This window comes from Salvelinus alpinus, chromosome 34 (assembly GCF_045679555.1).
Source record: "Salvelinus alpinus chromosome 34, SLU_Salpinus.1, whole genome shotgun sequence".
NCBI lineage: Eukaryota > Metazoa > Chordata > Actinopteri > Salmoniformes > Salmonidae > Salvelinus > Salvelinus alpinus.
Window position 1 is genome coordinate 14,198,097 of NC_092119.1, and position 12,410 is coordinate 14,210,506.

The window sequence follows — 12,410 nt, forward strand, 5'->3', positions numbered from 1 at the left end:
CTAAACGTCAGCAAGACATAGGAGCTGATCGTGGACTACAGGAAACAGAGGGCTGAGCATGCCCACATTCACATCGACAGGGCTGTGTTGGAGCGGACGGAGAGTTTCAAGTTCCCCTGTGTCCACATCCCTAAGGATCTATTACAGTCCACACACACCAACAGAGTCGTGAAGAGGGCATGACAATGGCTCTTCCCTCTCAGGAGGCTGAAAAGTTTTGCCATGGGCCCTCAGATCCTCAAAGTTCTACAGCTGCAGCATTGAGAGCATATTGATTGGCTGCATCACCACTTGGGATGGCAACTATGTAAAGCCCAGTACATCACTGGGGCTGAGCTCCCTGACATCCAGGACCTCTATACCAGGCAGTGTCAGAGGAAGGCCCTAAAAATGGTCAAAGACTCCAGCCACCGCACGGCAAGAGGTACCAATGCATCAAGTCTGGACCCAACAAGCTATAAGACTACTAAATAGTTAGTTAAATAGTTAACCAAATAGCTGTTAGTTAACCAATTTTACTCATCACATACGCTGCTGCTACTGTTTAGTATCTATCCTGTTGCCTAGTCACTTTAAACCTACCTATATGTACATATACTGTATACTTCAATTACCTCATACCCCTGCACATCAACTCGGTACTGGTACACCGTGTATATAGCCAAGTTATCATTACTCATTGTGTATTTATTATTACGTGTTATTACTTTTCTATTATTTCTCTAACTCTGCATTGTTGGGAAGGGCCTGTAAGTAAGCATTTCATTGTTAGTCTACACCTGTTGTTAACAAAGAATTATGACAAATACAATTTGATTTGATTTGAGAGCAGATTGTCTTGGATTAGATCCTGTTGATGAATGCAGGCTAGGATAGTGTAGTCACAAGAGGATGCTGTCTGGTTGTAAATCCAATAAACTGGACAACAATGTCGGTAAATGTATAGAAGTGCCACCCTACAGCACACACATACACAAGCGCGCACACACTAACACACTAACACACACACAATGTTACTTAATATTGAATGTGCAAGTAAACAATAATATACCTGCCTACTGTTGCATAGAACTACTTCACTGCGAATGTATTTGAGGTAAAAATATATAGAGACCTGTGATTGGCTTACCATGGTCACATGACTGCAGATTTTGGTCCCTATACACGTGGCTTAGTAATTGAGGTTTCCATATGATATAGATCAGATGTTAACCACAGACTTCCTCCAAGTCTCCATTTACATTGAAAACCACCTCGCCAAATACAGTACAGATTCAGTACACCATCAGAGGAAGAACCAGAGACCTAGGAGACAATCTCTGCTCTGATAAAATGCCCTATCTATCTGTGTCTCTGTCGGTCTGTCTCTCTGTGTCCATCTGTCTTTTTGTCTGTCTGGCTCTCTCTACCTCTCTGCTGGGGTTTTGGTCTGTCAGTCTGTCTGACTGCCTGTCTGTCTGTCTGTTTGTTTGTCTGTCTGCCTCTGTCTCTCTGTCTGTCTGCTTGCCTGTCTGTTTCTGTCCCTGTCCATCTCTGCCTGCCCTCCTGCCTGTCTATCTCCCTGGACTCTGACATGTTTTCATAGTAATAATCTCCTTGCTTGGACCCAGACATTTCACACACCACAGCTCTCTAGATGAGCAATCATTGAAGCTGTCCAAACCAGAAAGACTACTGTGTGGGTAGTGGGTACCTAACTATTTTATCAAACTGTCCTAAACAGCATGTCTCCTAATGATGTTTTACCCAATTCTGTTCAGAATTAGCTGTTGTGTGATGTCAATGTTGGCCTAGCAGTTCAGGACAGTTCAGGACGTGTTGCCTAATCCTGTTTTACTCTTATCCTTTAGAAAACAAATGAATGATGAAGAGAATTAATGTGATTTGAAACTCTCCTTTGTCTGAGAGTAATAAAAAACACATATTGAAAACAGAGGTTGTTACATACAGCCTAGTAAGACTACAACATTATCCATCTCCGCCTCTGTCTTCCATTTGAACATGATGGGACAATGAGGCCAAGGGAGATTAACAGACATTTTAAAAGGAATTGACCACACAAATGTATTGTAGTCTACTCATATGCAAGTTTAATTCAATCAAACAGCTAAACAGTTGAATACTTTATACATTTTCCATCTAGTAGTGAGTCTGAGGTAAGTAACCAGCAAGGTCACACCAGCAACAGCATTGTTGTGTTGTGTGAGGGAGGCGGGTAGTGAGAGGGCAGTGACGCTGAATAGTGCCCTCCTCCCTTCCCAATTCTGCCGATTTAGCGGCTGCCCACTCCTCGCTCCTGCACCGACCTCCAGGGGAAACCGCTTTGTTACCAACCGTATCCAAATTTTACGCGGGTTACCCAAGTCCGACTCAATTAAAATACAGTAGCCCCAGAGAGGTAGGTTTTGGAGAAATAACGTGTACTGTCTCTTTAAGATCCCTTGGCTAGTTTGCTTCGTATTGATCAATCCACCATTTTCCAACACACAGCGGCGGCAGTGGTAACACAGCGACAGCTAACCCTACCTGGAGACGCCAGGACCCGGGGCAGTCATGGCAGCGAACATGTACCGGGTTGGAGGTAAGGGGGAACACATTTTGGGACAATTTTGTATCCTTTATGTTGCGCTCGCCCGGTTCGTCGCAGGATTTGCAGCATGTTTTTACCCTTCCTCTTATTTCCTAAAGCGCCTTGTGTTTCAGTCAGAGTGATGAAGACGATGGTGACTGTGTGAGGAGGAGGATGGTGATGAAGGGCAGTCTCGTAGAGCTAGGGATCGACCCCGGGTTTTTATTGTTGTTGTTCCCATCCCGTGTCGCTATAGTTGTTACACAAACCAATATGATCGTCTTTGGTAGGCCTAACAGCATTTGTTTTCACTAAAATAGTTAAACCGCGATTCGCTTTTAAAAGTAAAGTTTGGCTTGCCAGGCAGCTACCAAACGTTAGCTAGCTAGGTTGCTAACATGTTATTTTGCTCTCTGGATAGAGTGAGTCAGAATTAAAGGAATTAGTATTAAATTAGTTTTCTAGCTATCTCTGGTGCGAGTGTTATGAGGCAGGGCAGGATGACTACTGCTGGTCTCTGAAGTTAGCTAACTTAAATACGGTAGCGAGCTACCTTCCAGAATTATAATAAATTACAATTTAGTCTACTCAGGTTCAGGTTGAGTTAATTTACCTGAGAGTCTAGCTATCCAACTCACCTGGATCTTTTAGTGTTGGGGGGTTGATTATAGTTAGAAGACTGAGGTAGTTGGAAGACTGAGGTCAGGTGTTTCACTCTCCTGCAATACATTTGAAGAGGAGTTTGTCAACAAATTGGTGACTATCCAGTAAGCTAACGTTAGTCAAGCCACACTTTTTAAACCAAGCTTGTTAGCTAGTGTGAAAATGTTTGTTGACCACAACTGTGTGTGTGTGTAAAGTGTTGGTTTCATAAACGGAAATAAAAGATCCCAGAAATGTTCCATATGCACAAAAAGCATATTTCTCTCAAATTTTGTCAACAAATTTGTTTACATTTCTCCTTTGCCAAGATATTCCATCCACCTGACAGGTGTGGCATATCAAGAAGCTGATTAAACAGCATGGTCAGTACACAGGTGCATCTTGTGTTGGGGACAATAAAAGGCCACTCTAAAATATGCAGTTTTGTCACACAACGCCACAGATGTCTCAAGATTTGAGGGAGTGTGCAATTGGCATGCTGACTGCAGGAATGTCCATCAGAGCTGTTGGCAGAGAATTGAATGTTAATTTCTCTACCATAAGCCACCTCCAACTTCATTTTAGAGAATTTGGCAGTACGTCCAACTGGCATCACAACCACAGACCACATGTATGGTGTCATGGGTGAGTGTTTTTCTGATGTCAACGTTATGAACAGAGTGCCCCACGGTGGGGTTATGGTACGGGCAGGCATAAGCTACGGACAACGAACACAATTCAATTTTATCGATGGCAATTAGAATGCTCTAAAATACCGTAATGAGATCCTAAGGCCCTTTTCTTTTTCTTTTTTAGGTATCTAGGTATCAGATGCATATCTGTATTCCCAGTCGTGAAATCAATAGATTAAGGCCTAATTCATTTATTTCAATTGACTGATCTCATATGAACTGTAACTCAGTGAAATTGTTGCATATATATATATATATATATATTACACTGAACAAAAATAAAAATGCTAAAATGTCTGATTTTACTGAGTTACAGTTCATATAAGGAAATCAGTCAATTTAAGTAAATTCATTAGGTTCTAATCTATGAATTTCACATGACTGGGCAGGGGCGCAGTCATGGGTGGGGCCTGGGAGGACATAGGCCCACCCACATGGGATCCATGCCCAGCCAATCAGAATGAGTTTTTCCCCACAAAAGTGCTTTATTACAGACAGAAATACTCCTCAGTTTCATCAGATGTCCGGGTGGCTGGTCTCAGACGATCCCGCAGGTGAAGAAGCTGGATGTGGAGGTCCTGGGCGTGGTTACATGTGGTCTGTGGTTGTGAGGACGGTTGGACATACTTCCAAATTCTCTAAAATTACATTGGAGGTGGCTTAGAGTAGAGAAATTAACATTACATTCTCTGGCAACAGCTCTAGTGGACATTCCTGCAGTCAGCAGGCCAATTGCACACTCCCTCAACTTGAAACATCTGTGGCATTGTGTTGTGACACAACTGCACATTTTAGTGACCTTTTATTGTCCCCAGCACAAGGTGCACGTGTGTAATGATCATGCTGTTTAATCATCTTCTTGATATGCCACACCTGTCAGGTGGATGGATTATCTTGGCAAAGGAGAAATGCTCACTAACAGGAATGCAAACACATTTGTGCACACATTTTGAGAGAAATAAGCTTTTTGTGTCTATGTAACATTTCTGGGATCTTTTATTTCAGCTCATAAAACTTTGGACCAACACTTTACATGTTGCGTTTATATTTTTGTTCTGTGTTTCCCCCCCCCCCTTTTTTTCAAACAATTGTTAACGGTGACCACGGTCATTTGGCTAACCAATAACCATCATCCAAAATGTCATGACCGTCACAGCCCTAACCTCAACACAGTGTTAGCAGCACCAGTTGTAGATTGTGAATGTGACAGATGGGGTCAATGGGACCAGTCATGGAGGAGACAATACTATATAACAACACAGCCTAGTCTTCCCACTTATTATTCATACATGTCAACTGGCTGTCAGCTGTTATGAACAAGTTGTTTTTCAGACAAGTGAGACAACTCACTGTTAAGATAGCTAGCTTTCATACAATATAGCCTACGGTTTGGTTCAGGCACTGTGTATAAATGGTGAGGATTGTGTGTGTGTGTGTGTGTGTTGTTGTGCCTGTCTGCATGCGATCAGGCCCATGCTGCTGTATAGAAGAGACTCGTGAGTTGTTGTGGAAACAGGTGAATTGAAGCCACTCCTCTTCTGTGTTAAACAGTCACTCGGTGCACACTGAGACGAGCTACATTTTTCCCCCATTTCCAGCAGATCATTTTAATTGATAGCTGGAAATGCAACTTTTGACAGCAGATTCACTACTGCTTTACACTAATTTTAGAAATTATGGAACTGTTTGCCAGTATCTCAAGAAGCTCTGATGAATGGCCAATCAATCAGTACCAAGATAGTAAAAGTAGGCCTAGATTTTAAGGAGTGAAATGGTTTTGAATTTCCATGTCAATAACATTTATTTTATAAAGCTCTTTTTACATCAGCAGTTGTCACAAACTGCCTTACAGATACCCAGCCTAGAACCCAATAGAGCAAGCAATGCAGAAGCACAGTGGCCAGGAATAACTCCCTAGAAGGCTGGAAACTAGGGAGGAACCAGGCACCAAGTGGTGGATGGTTCTCTTCTGACCCTCTAAATTCCCCGTAGGTCTCCTGTTTGGACCTACCACCCCAGTCATTGCCTTAGCTCTTCGGTACAATGGCAGTACACTGATGTTCAGAAATGGCTTTGGTCACAATTAGGGTTCTGAAGAGAGTCCCACATGTCAGTGAACCATTGTCAGAAGAAGCACCCATGGCACACTTTGAAGCTCTGTGCGAAGATCCAGGATAAAACAGATGCCACTGTGGCTGCCTTGTCCCCTCCTCCAGGCTTGGTTGGCATCAAAACAAAGCCTGGCTCCTCTCAAAGATGGCCAACACTTAGCAAGACAATTCTGGAGACAATGCTAGATCATCAGAGGCACTGAGGACTTTCCTTGTGGCTGAATTATGAACACAGTACGCTTGCCAGGCCCTAATGTCTTTGTTTCCCCCATTAGATCAGGACTTAGACCACTGCGCCTCACGGGAGGCCCTCATCCAATAGATCATTTGTCTTTTCTAGTACATCACTCTTCTGGAGAGCGAGAGAGAGCGCCACCTCTGGCATTTAGGTACCCTGAACATTTTATCCTCCAAAACCCAAGGACCATTTTTAAAACAAGGGTCTGGATGGTTGTTATTGGATGTTAGTCACACATCATTATTGTGAACTACAGGTAACTGCCAAAATAAAGGAAACACCAACATATAGTGTCTTAGTAGGGCATTGGGCCATCAGGAGCCAGAACAGCTTCAATGCACGTGGTGTAGATTCTACCAATGTCTGGAACTCTATTGGAAGGATGCGACACTTCTTCACGAGAAGTTTCATTTTTTTGTGTGTTTTTGTTGATGGTGGTGGAAACCGCTGTCTCAGGCGCCGTTCCAGAATCTCCCATAAGTGTTCAATTGCTTCTGAGACGGCCATTGCGAATGGTTTACATCGTTTTCATGCTCATCAAACCATTCAGTGAACACTCGTGCCCTGTGGATGGGACATTGTCATCCTATGGGGGCATAGCCATGGTAGTCAAAATAATGGCCTGTCCAGCATGATGATCCTAAAGCATGATGGGATGTTAATTGCTTCATTAACTTAGGAACCACACCTGTGTGGAAGCATCTGCTTTCAATATACTTTGTATCCCTCATTTACTCAAATGTTTCCATTATTTTGGCAGTTACCTGTACCATCATAATATCCAAAACAGATGAGTTGTCCTGGCATTGAGTGTCCCTGAACATTACCCTTAACAAAACCCATTGTAGCCTTCCTTCTTACATCGGAGGAGAGTTAGCCAGAGTTGCTTGATCAGCATTATCTACCTGGCATCTTCAGCTTATTTTCTCAGGCTCACACTAAATGATCACCTAATTGCCATCATGCCTACTTTCCCTGTAGGCGTGTAGTCTCAGGCCCTGGGATCAAAGGCCACGAGAGGATCCAGTTAGTTAAGCTATTTGCTTGAACAAGCTCTACTAAGTGTTTAGTTGGATTGGCTCTCCTGTGGAAACCCCCCCCCCCCCCCCCCCCCCCCATGGCACGGTCACATGGCATCTTCCTGACAAATGGCATTGGCTCATCAGAGTAGGTTACATGTCATGCAGAGACAGCCCATGGTGGGATCGATGTTTCGATGAACACTGTTAGGACAAAGAGCATCACTGTCTTCAGTGACAAGTCCCCTGGCGGCCAGTCACTGCGATAGAGATGTGATATATAACAGCAGAAATAACTGTAAAAATTTCCTCAGCAGATCAGTAACATATTGTGTGATGGTTAGGTGACAAACAAATGACCTGCGGCCACACAGAGGTGTGCACACCTGTATACACACACACACTGACTGCGTCTCCATGGAGCCGAACAGACTCCATCACACAGGTGGTAAACACACAGCATAGATTGTCAGCAGGATTGCCGCAGGTTTTAGACAGAGAGAACATGACACCGTGCGTCTCTGATAGAAGGCATCGCCTCCACCTTTTTCCCAACAGTCACGGACAGCACCGATTATCATAGTCAGTTTGGCTGTTGTTCATAAGAGGAAATGCAGGACCTATTTTAGTGAGATGGATGGACAGAGCGTATATGAGAGTTGGAGAGTAAGTGGGAAAAGAAGAGTGTGATAGGTTCAGTGGGGGATTGAATTACCTGACTGCCATTGCCATAGTAACCCCCATACCATATCCCTGCACACCGAGACTGACCCTGAAATGGCCTGTGGTGTCTGCTCCTCTCCACAAGAACATACCGCTGTGTAAGTGTGGACTGGACTTGGGTGGGAGGATGTTCTCTACCTCTCGTCTGTATCTCCCGCTAGTCCCTATGCCCATGTCTTTGTCTGTTTTTAATTGCTTACTTATTTACTTATTTCGCCTTGTACGTCAGTCGATGTCTGTCTGGCTCTTTCTCATTCCGTCTGTCTGTTTGTCCGTCTCTCTGCATGTCTGTCTTTCTGTCTGACTCTGGCCTGGTTTGGTTCCACTCAGAGCGGGCTGACTGTCTCTTTGGGTCTCAGCTCAGCAACATGGTACGATTGGCTCAGAGGATATTTGACTGCACTGTGACGTGGCGGTTAATGAGGGCGCGTGATTGGCTGAGGCTGGCAGTGGGGGAGGGGTGGGTGTAGCAGACGCTGGCTGTGGGCACATGTAGGTTGAGATGGCAGGAGGGTAGGCAGACAGACAGTTTGGTTTGCATGGAGCCTGTTCTGTATTTTAGCTGTATAACAGTTTTCTGCTTGTATGTTGTTTTTTTCTAGGAGCCCCTCTCTCTTTCTCTCTTTGTTTACATGAACCCTGAAGTATGTGTGTGTGTGTTCCTCCCTTCCTGGGAGAGTGGAGACTTACTCAGACAAGAGACGAAGATTCGGACTGGAGGGAATGGGGCAGGCCTGGAATTTAGTGATTTTTAGGGGCAAGGCCATTAACCAAAAATTGCCAATTTGAAATTGATTTGAAAACTGAAAAAGACTAGCTATTCTGTTATGAAAAACACAAGTGTACATAAGTAATTGGCCTACAGGTCAAAGGGTAGGTGATAGCCTATGGGAATTGGTTACAGTCTGTCATGTCCACACTGACACTGACAGGAGGAAGGTGCCTGACAATGTAGCCAAACTTTAATGAGACTTTTATTTATTTACAGATACACACACACAGGCTAAAGGAGCTGTCTTGTTTAACAATCAGAATGCAGGATAATTAACATGAACATCTAAGGCTTGATTCTGTAGTACTAGCGCCACTGTTTTCAGATGGCAGAGAAAGGCCAGTGCCTGTTCCGCACCACATCATCACCCACCTTGCAATCTGAGCAGAGGCAGTTATCATTTTTTGAAACTATTTAACCATAAATGCAATTGTTCAAAACCTGGATTTTTATATATATATTTTTTTCCCATGTTCTGACCATAGGAATGTTAAAAGAATTGTTTTATAAAAACTTCCTCATATGCCATTGAAACCAGTATTTCTCTCATGTTCTCAATTTTCCTTTGTTGTCCAGCAGCCAAAGACAAACTCCTAGTCATATTAACAACCATGTGCTAGTTGTTGCATTTCTACATCTTCTCTCTTTCTTTATTTCTAAAGGAGATTTTCATTTATGCATTTATGAAACTGCTCTCATTTGCGGCGCAATTTGGAGAACGGTGTATTCCCGCTAATTGCATTTTGGAACATTCGCTCTTATATGCAAGGCTTACTGTCTTGTGCGTGTTTCTGCGCTTATAATGTGAAGAAATAGCCTAATGGCTTATCAACATTTTAACCTAAATGTTCTGATCTGTTGCATCAGCGTAATTGTTTTTAAAATGTTTTTGATGTACAGTGGGTGTAATCATTTGGAATCTGTCCCAGAGTCGTTTTGGAATATTTATTTCTCGCCCAGAATGACCAATAGAATTGGTCAACTTTCGTACTATGGGGGATAGTAGATTGACATAGGCTAGTGCTTTTGTTGTTTGTTACTCATCTAGTTGGCTTAAGAAAAGTAAATGTGGACAGTTCTTCTAGCGTCTTGGAATTTGATAAGAAGGATGTGCGTCGTTTCCTCCCGATCTGTCTTCACTAGTAGCCTACTTCAGAGCTGCGACGCCTGTGAGAAGGACCCCATCATGTGACGGGCATTGGCTAATAAGAATTGAGATATCTGAAAGAGCCATGTGAGTGAGAGGTGCTTCGGAACAGGGTGATTGGCAGACGGGAGAATGGAATTATAATTATTATACTCATGGCACAACAGCCACTTTGGCTGCAAGGCATGAAAATGGGAGGCCTGGATAGGGGTCGACTAGGGAGAGTGGAGGGGGGAGATTTGAGGGGGTGGGAGTAGACTGTGGAGGGGTGAGAGAGTACGGGGTAGACTACGGAGGGTTGAGGGGGTGGGAGTAGACTGTGGAGGGGTGAGAGAGTACGGGGTAGACTACGGAGGGTTGAGGGGGTGGGAGTAGACTATGGGGTGGGGGGAAGCGAGTGAATGGATGTAGGGAGAATAGAGGAGGGGACGAGGGAGGGTTTAGCTCCAGGCAGCCTACCAAGTGTGCGGTGTGATAATCTGACGTTAGCCAAGACGCATGCAGGGTTAAGACTAGGCACCCTACCAAGCCCAGGGCCTAAAGGGATGTCAGGCTGAGTACTGAGGCTGCTATGGGCCTGGAGCTGGGCCAAGATCAGGGAGCGGGGGAGGGGAGAGCAGGGGGAGAGCATTGGGATAGGAGAGCAGGGGGCGAGGAGGGAAATGAGAGCAGGGGGGGAAGGGGATAGGAGAGCAGGGGGGGAAGGGGATAGGAGAGCAGGTGGAGCGCGAGAGGGGATTGGGGAGAGCAATGGGAGGGGATATGAGAGAGGGGGGAGAGAGCAGGGGGGGTTGGAGGGGGATGGGAGAGCAGGGGATGGAGGGGATGGGAGAGAAGCGGCGGAGGGGAGAGTTGGGGGAGAGCAATGGGAGGGGGATGGGAGAGCAGGGGGGGTTGGCGGGGGATGGGAGAGCAGGGGAGAGTGAGGGGATAGGAGAGCAGAGGGAGCGGGGAGAGCAGGGGGGAGGGGATGGGAGAGCAGGAAGGGATAGGGGGGAGCAATGCAGGGGGAGAGCAATGGGAGGGGATAGGAGAGCAGAGAGAGAGGGGAGAGCAAGTGGGGAGGGGATGGGAGAGCAGGGGATGGGTGGGAGAGAAGCGGCAGAGGGGAGAGAGATGAGGAGGAGGAGGAGAGCAGAGCAGAGCAGAGCAGAGCAGGAGGGGAGAGGGGATGGGAGGGGATGGGAGAGCAGGGGGAGGAGAGCAGGGGGAGAGGGTAGGAGAGCAGGAGAGGGGAGAGAAGGAGCTGGGTCAAGAGCACAGACCGAGGTAGAGGGAGCTGGAAATGGAGTGAAATGGAAAGGAGGAAAATATTGAATTGTGGGTCTGCACGTTTTGATTTACTGTACAACAAGCTATTGAAGTCATCCATTGGTCAGAGGGGCTAAACCACTCTGAGAATCCAGTTGCCACTGTCTCTGTCAGTTGGATATACAGAGTGACCTTGTTAAGACACTGTACTGACGTTCTCTCTCCCTCCTTTCTTCCCTCTTCCTCCACAGATTATGTTTATTTTGAAAATTCATCCAGTAACCCACTGCTGATCCGGCGGATAGAAGAGCTCAACAAGGTGAGACCGTGTGTGTGTGTGTGTGTGTGTGTGTGTGTGTGTGTGTGTGTGTGTGCGCAGTCTCTCTCGTCCTTTTATCTACTTCCCAAGAGTCAGATGACCTCGTCGATACCATTTTTATGTTTCTGTGTGCCATTTGAAGGAAGTTGCAAACTAGCGCTAGCGCAATTGCTAGCAGATACCCATAGACTTCCAGTCATTGTGCTAATAATAGTTAGCATTGCCTCACAAAACTACCTCTTACTTCCTTCATACTGGACATAGAGACATACAAATGGTATCCACGAGTTCATCTCTGAGGAAGTAGATAAAGTGCCAATCATTGCCAAAATCCGAAGTGTCCCTTTAACAGATGGACACAGACCTGAGCCTAGGCCTAGCTTAGCTGCTACACTCACTCATGCCACTGTCAGTCTGCCCAGACAGGCATAGCAGTGGCTCTTTCCCAAATAGTCTCAGATCCCTTGCTTTCTCTTTCTTTCACTCCTAAAAAAAAAATGCATTGGAGGAGAAGGTCTAAGGATATGGTTTGAGAAGGTGACGAGATTAACACCAATAATCGTTAGTCACCCCACTTTGATCAATCAACACTGGCATGTAAATGACTTCTTATAGCATAGTTATTACATGACCTAGGCTAGTTCTACTGTTGCTCACCAGACTTCACCAGAGTTTCTGCTCGTTCTGATATCGTAAGCAAACCTGAACTCCAACTCGACACTCTGTGTGTGTGACCAATGACGTGTGGCAGGCGCGCGCGGCTTGTGGTCAGTTACCATGGCAACCCTCAGTCTTCAGTTCTCTCTCTCTCTGTCTCGTATTGTTTACAGACGGCCAATGGAAACGTGGAGGCTAAAGTGGTCTGTTTCTACCGACGCAGAGACATCTCCTCAACGCTCATCGCCCTCGCCGACAAACACGCACGTG

The 12,410-nt window shown here is 45.4% G+C and overlaps 1 protein-coding gene across 2 annotated transcripts in view; it reads left to right on the top strand.

Annotated features, from left to right (window-relative positions):
• The first annotated feature begins 2,189 nt into the window (after window positions 1-2,189).
• The window catches only part of LOC139563907 (metastasis-associated protein MTA1-like), an 87,074-nt gene continuing 76,853 nt past the window's right edge, over window positions 2,190-12,410 (top strand). For both annotated transcript variants that reach the window (XR_011672664.1, XM_071382921.1), the window contains exons 1-4: window positions 2,190-2,398; window positions 2,491-2,581; window positions 11,416-11,483; window positions 12,314-12,407. Coding sequence is in view for 1 of the 2 variants with exons in the window: in XM_071382921.1 (XP_071239022.1) it covers window positions 2,554-2,581; window positions 11,416-11,483; window positions 12,314-12,407 (190 nt within the window). In the remaining variant the exon portion in view is untranslated. The remainder of the gene's footprint in view (window positions 2,399-2,490; window positions 2,582-11,415; window positions 11,484-12,313; window positions 12,408-12,410) is intronic.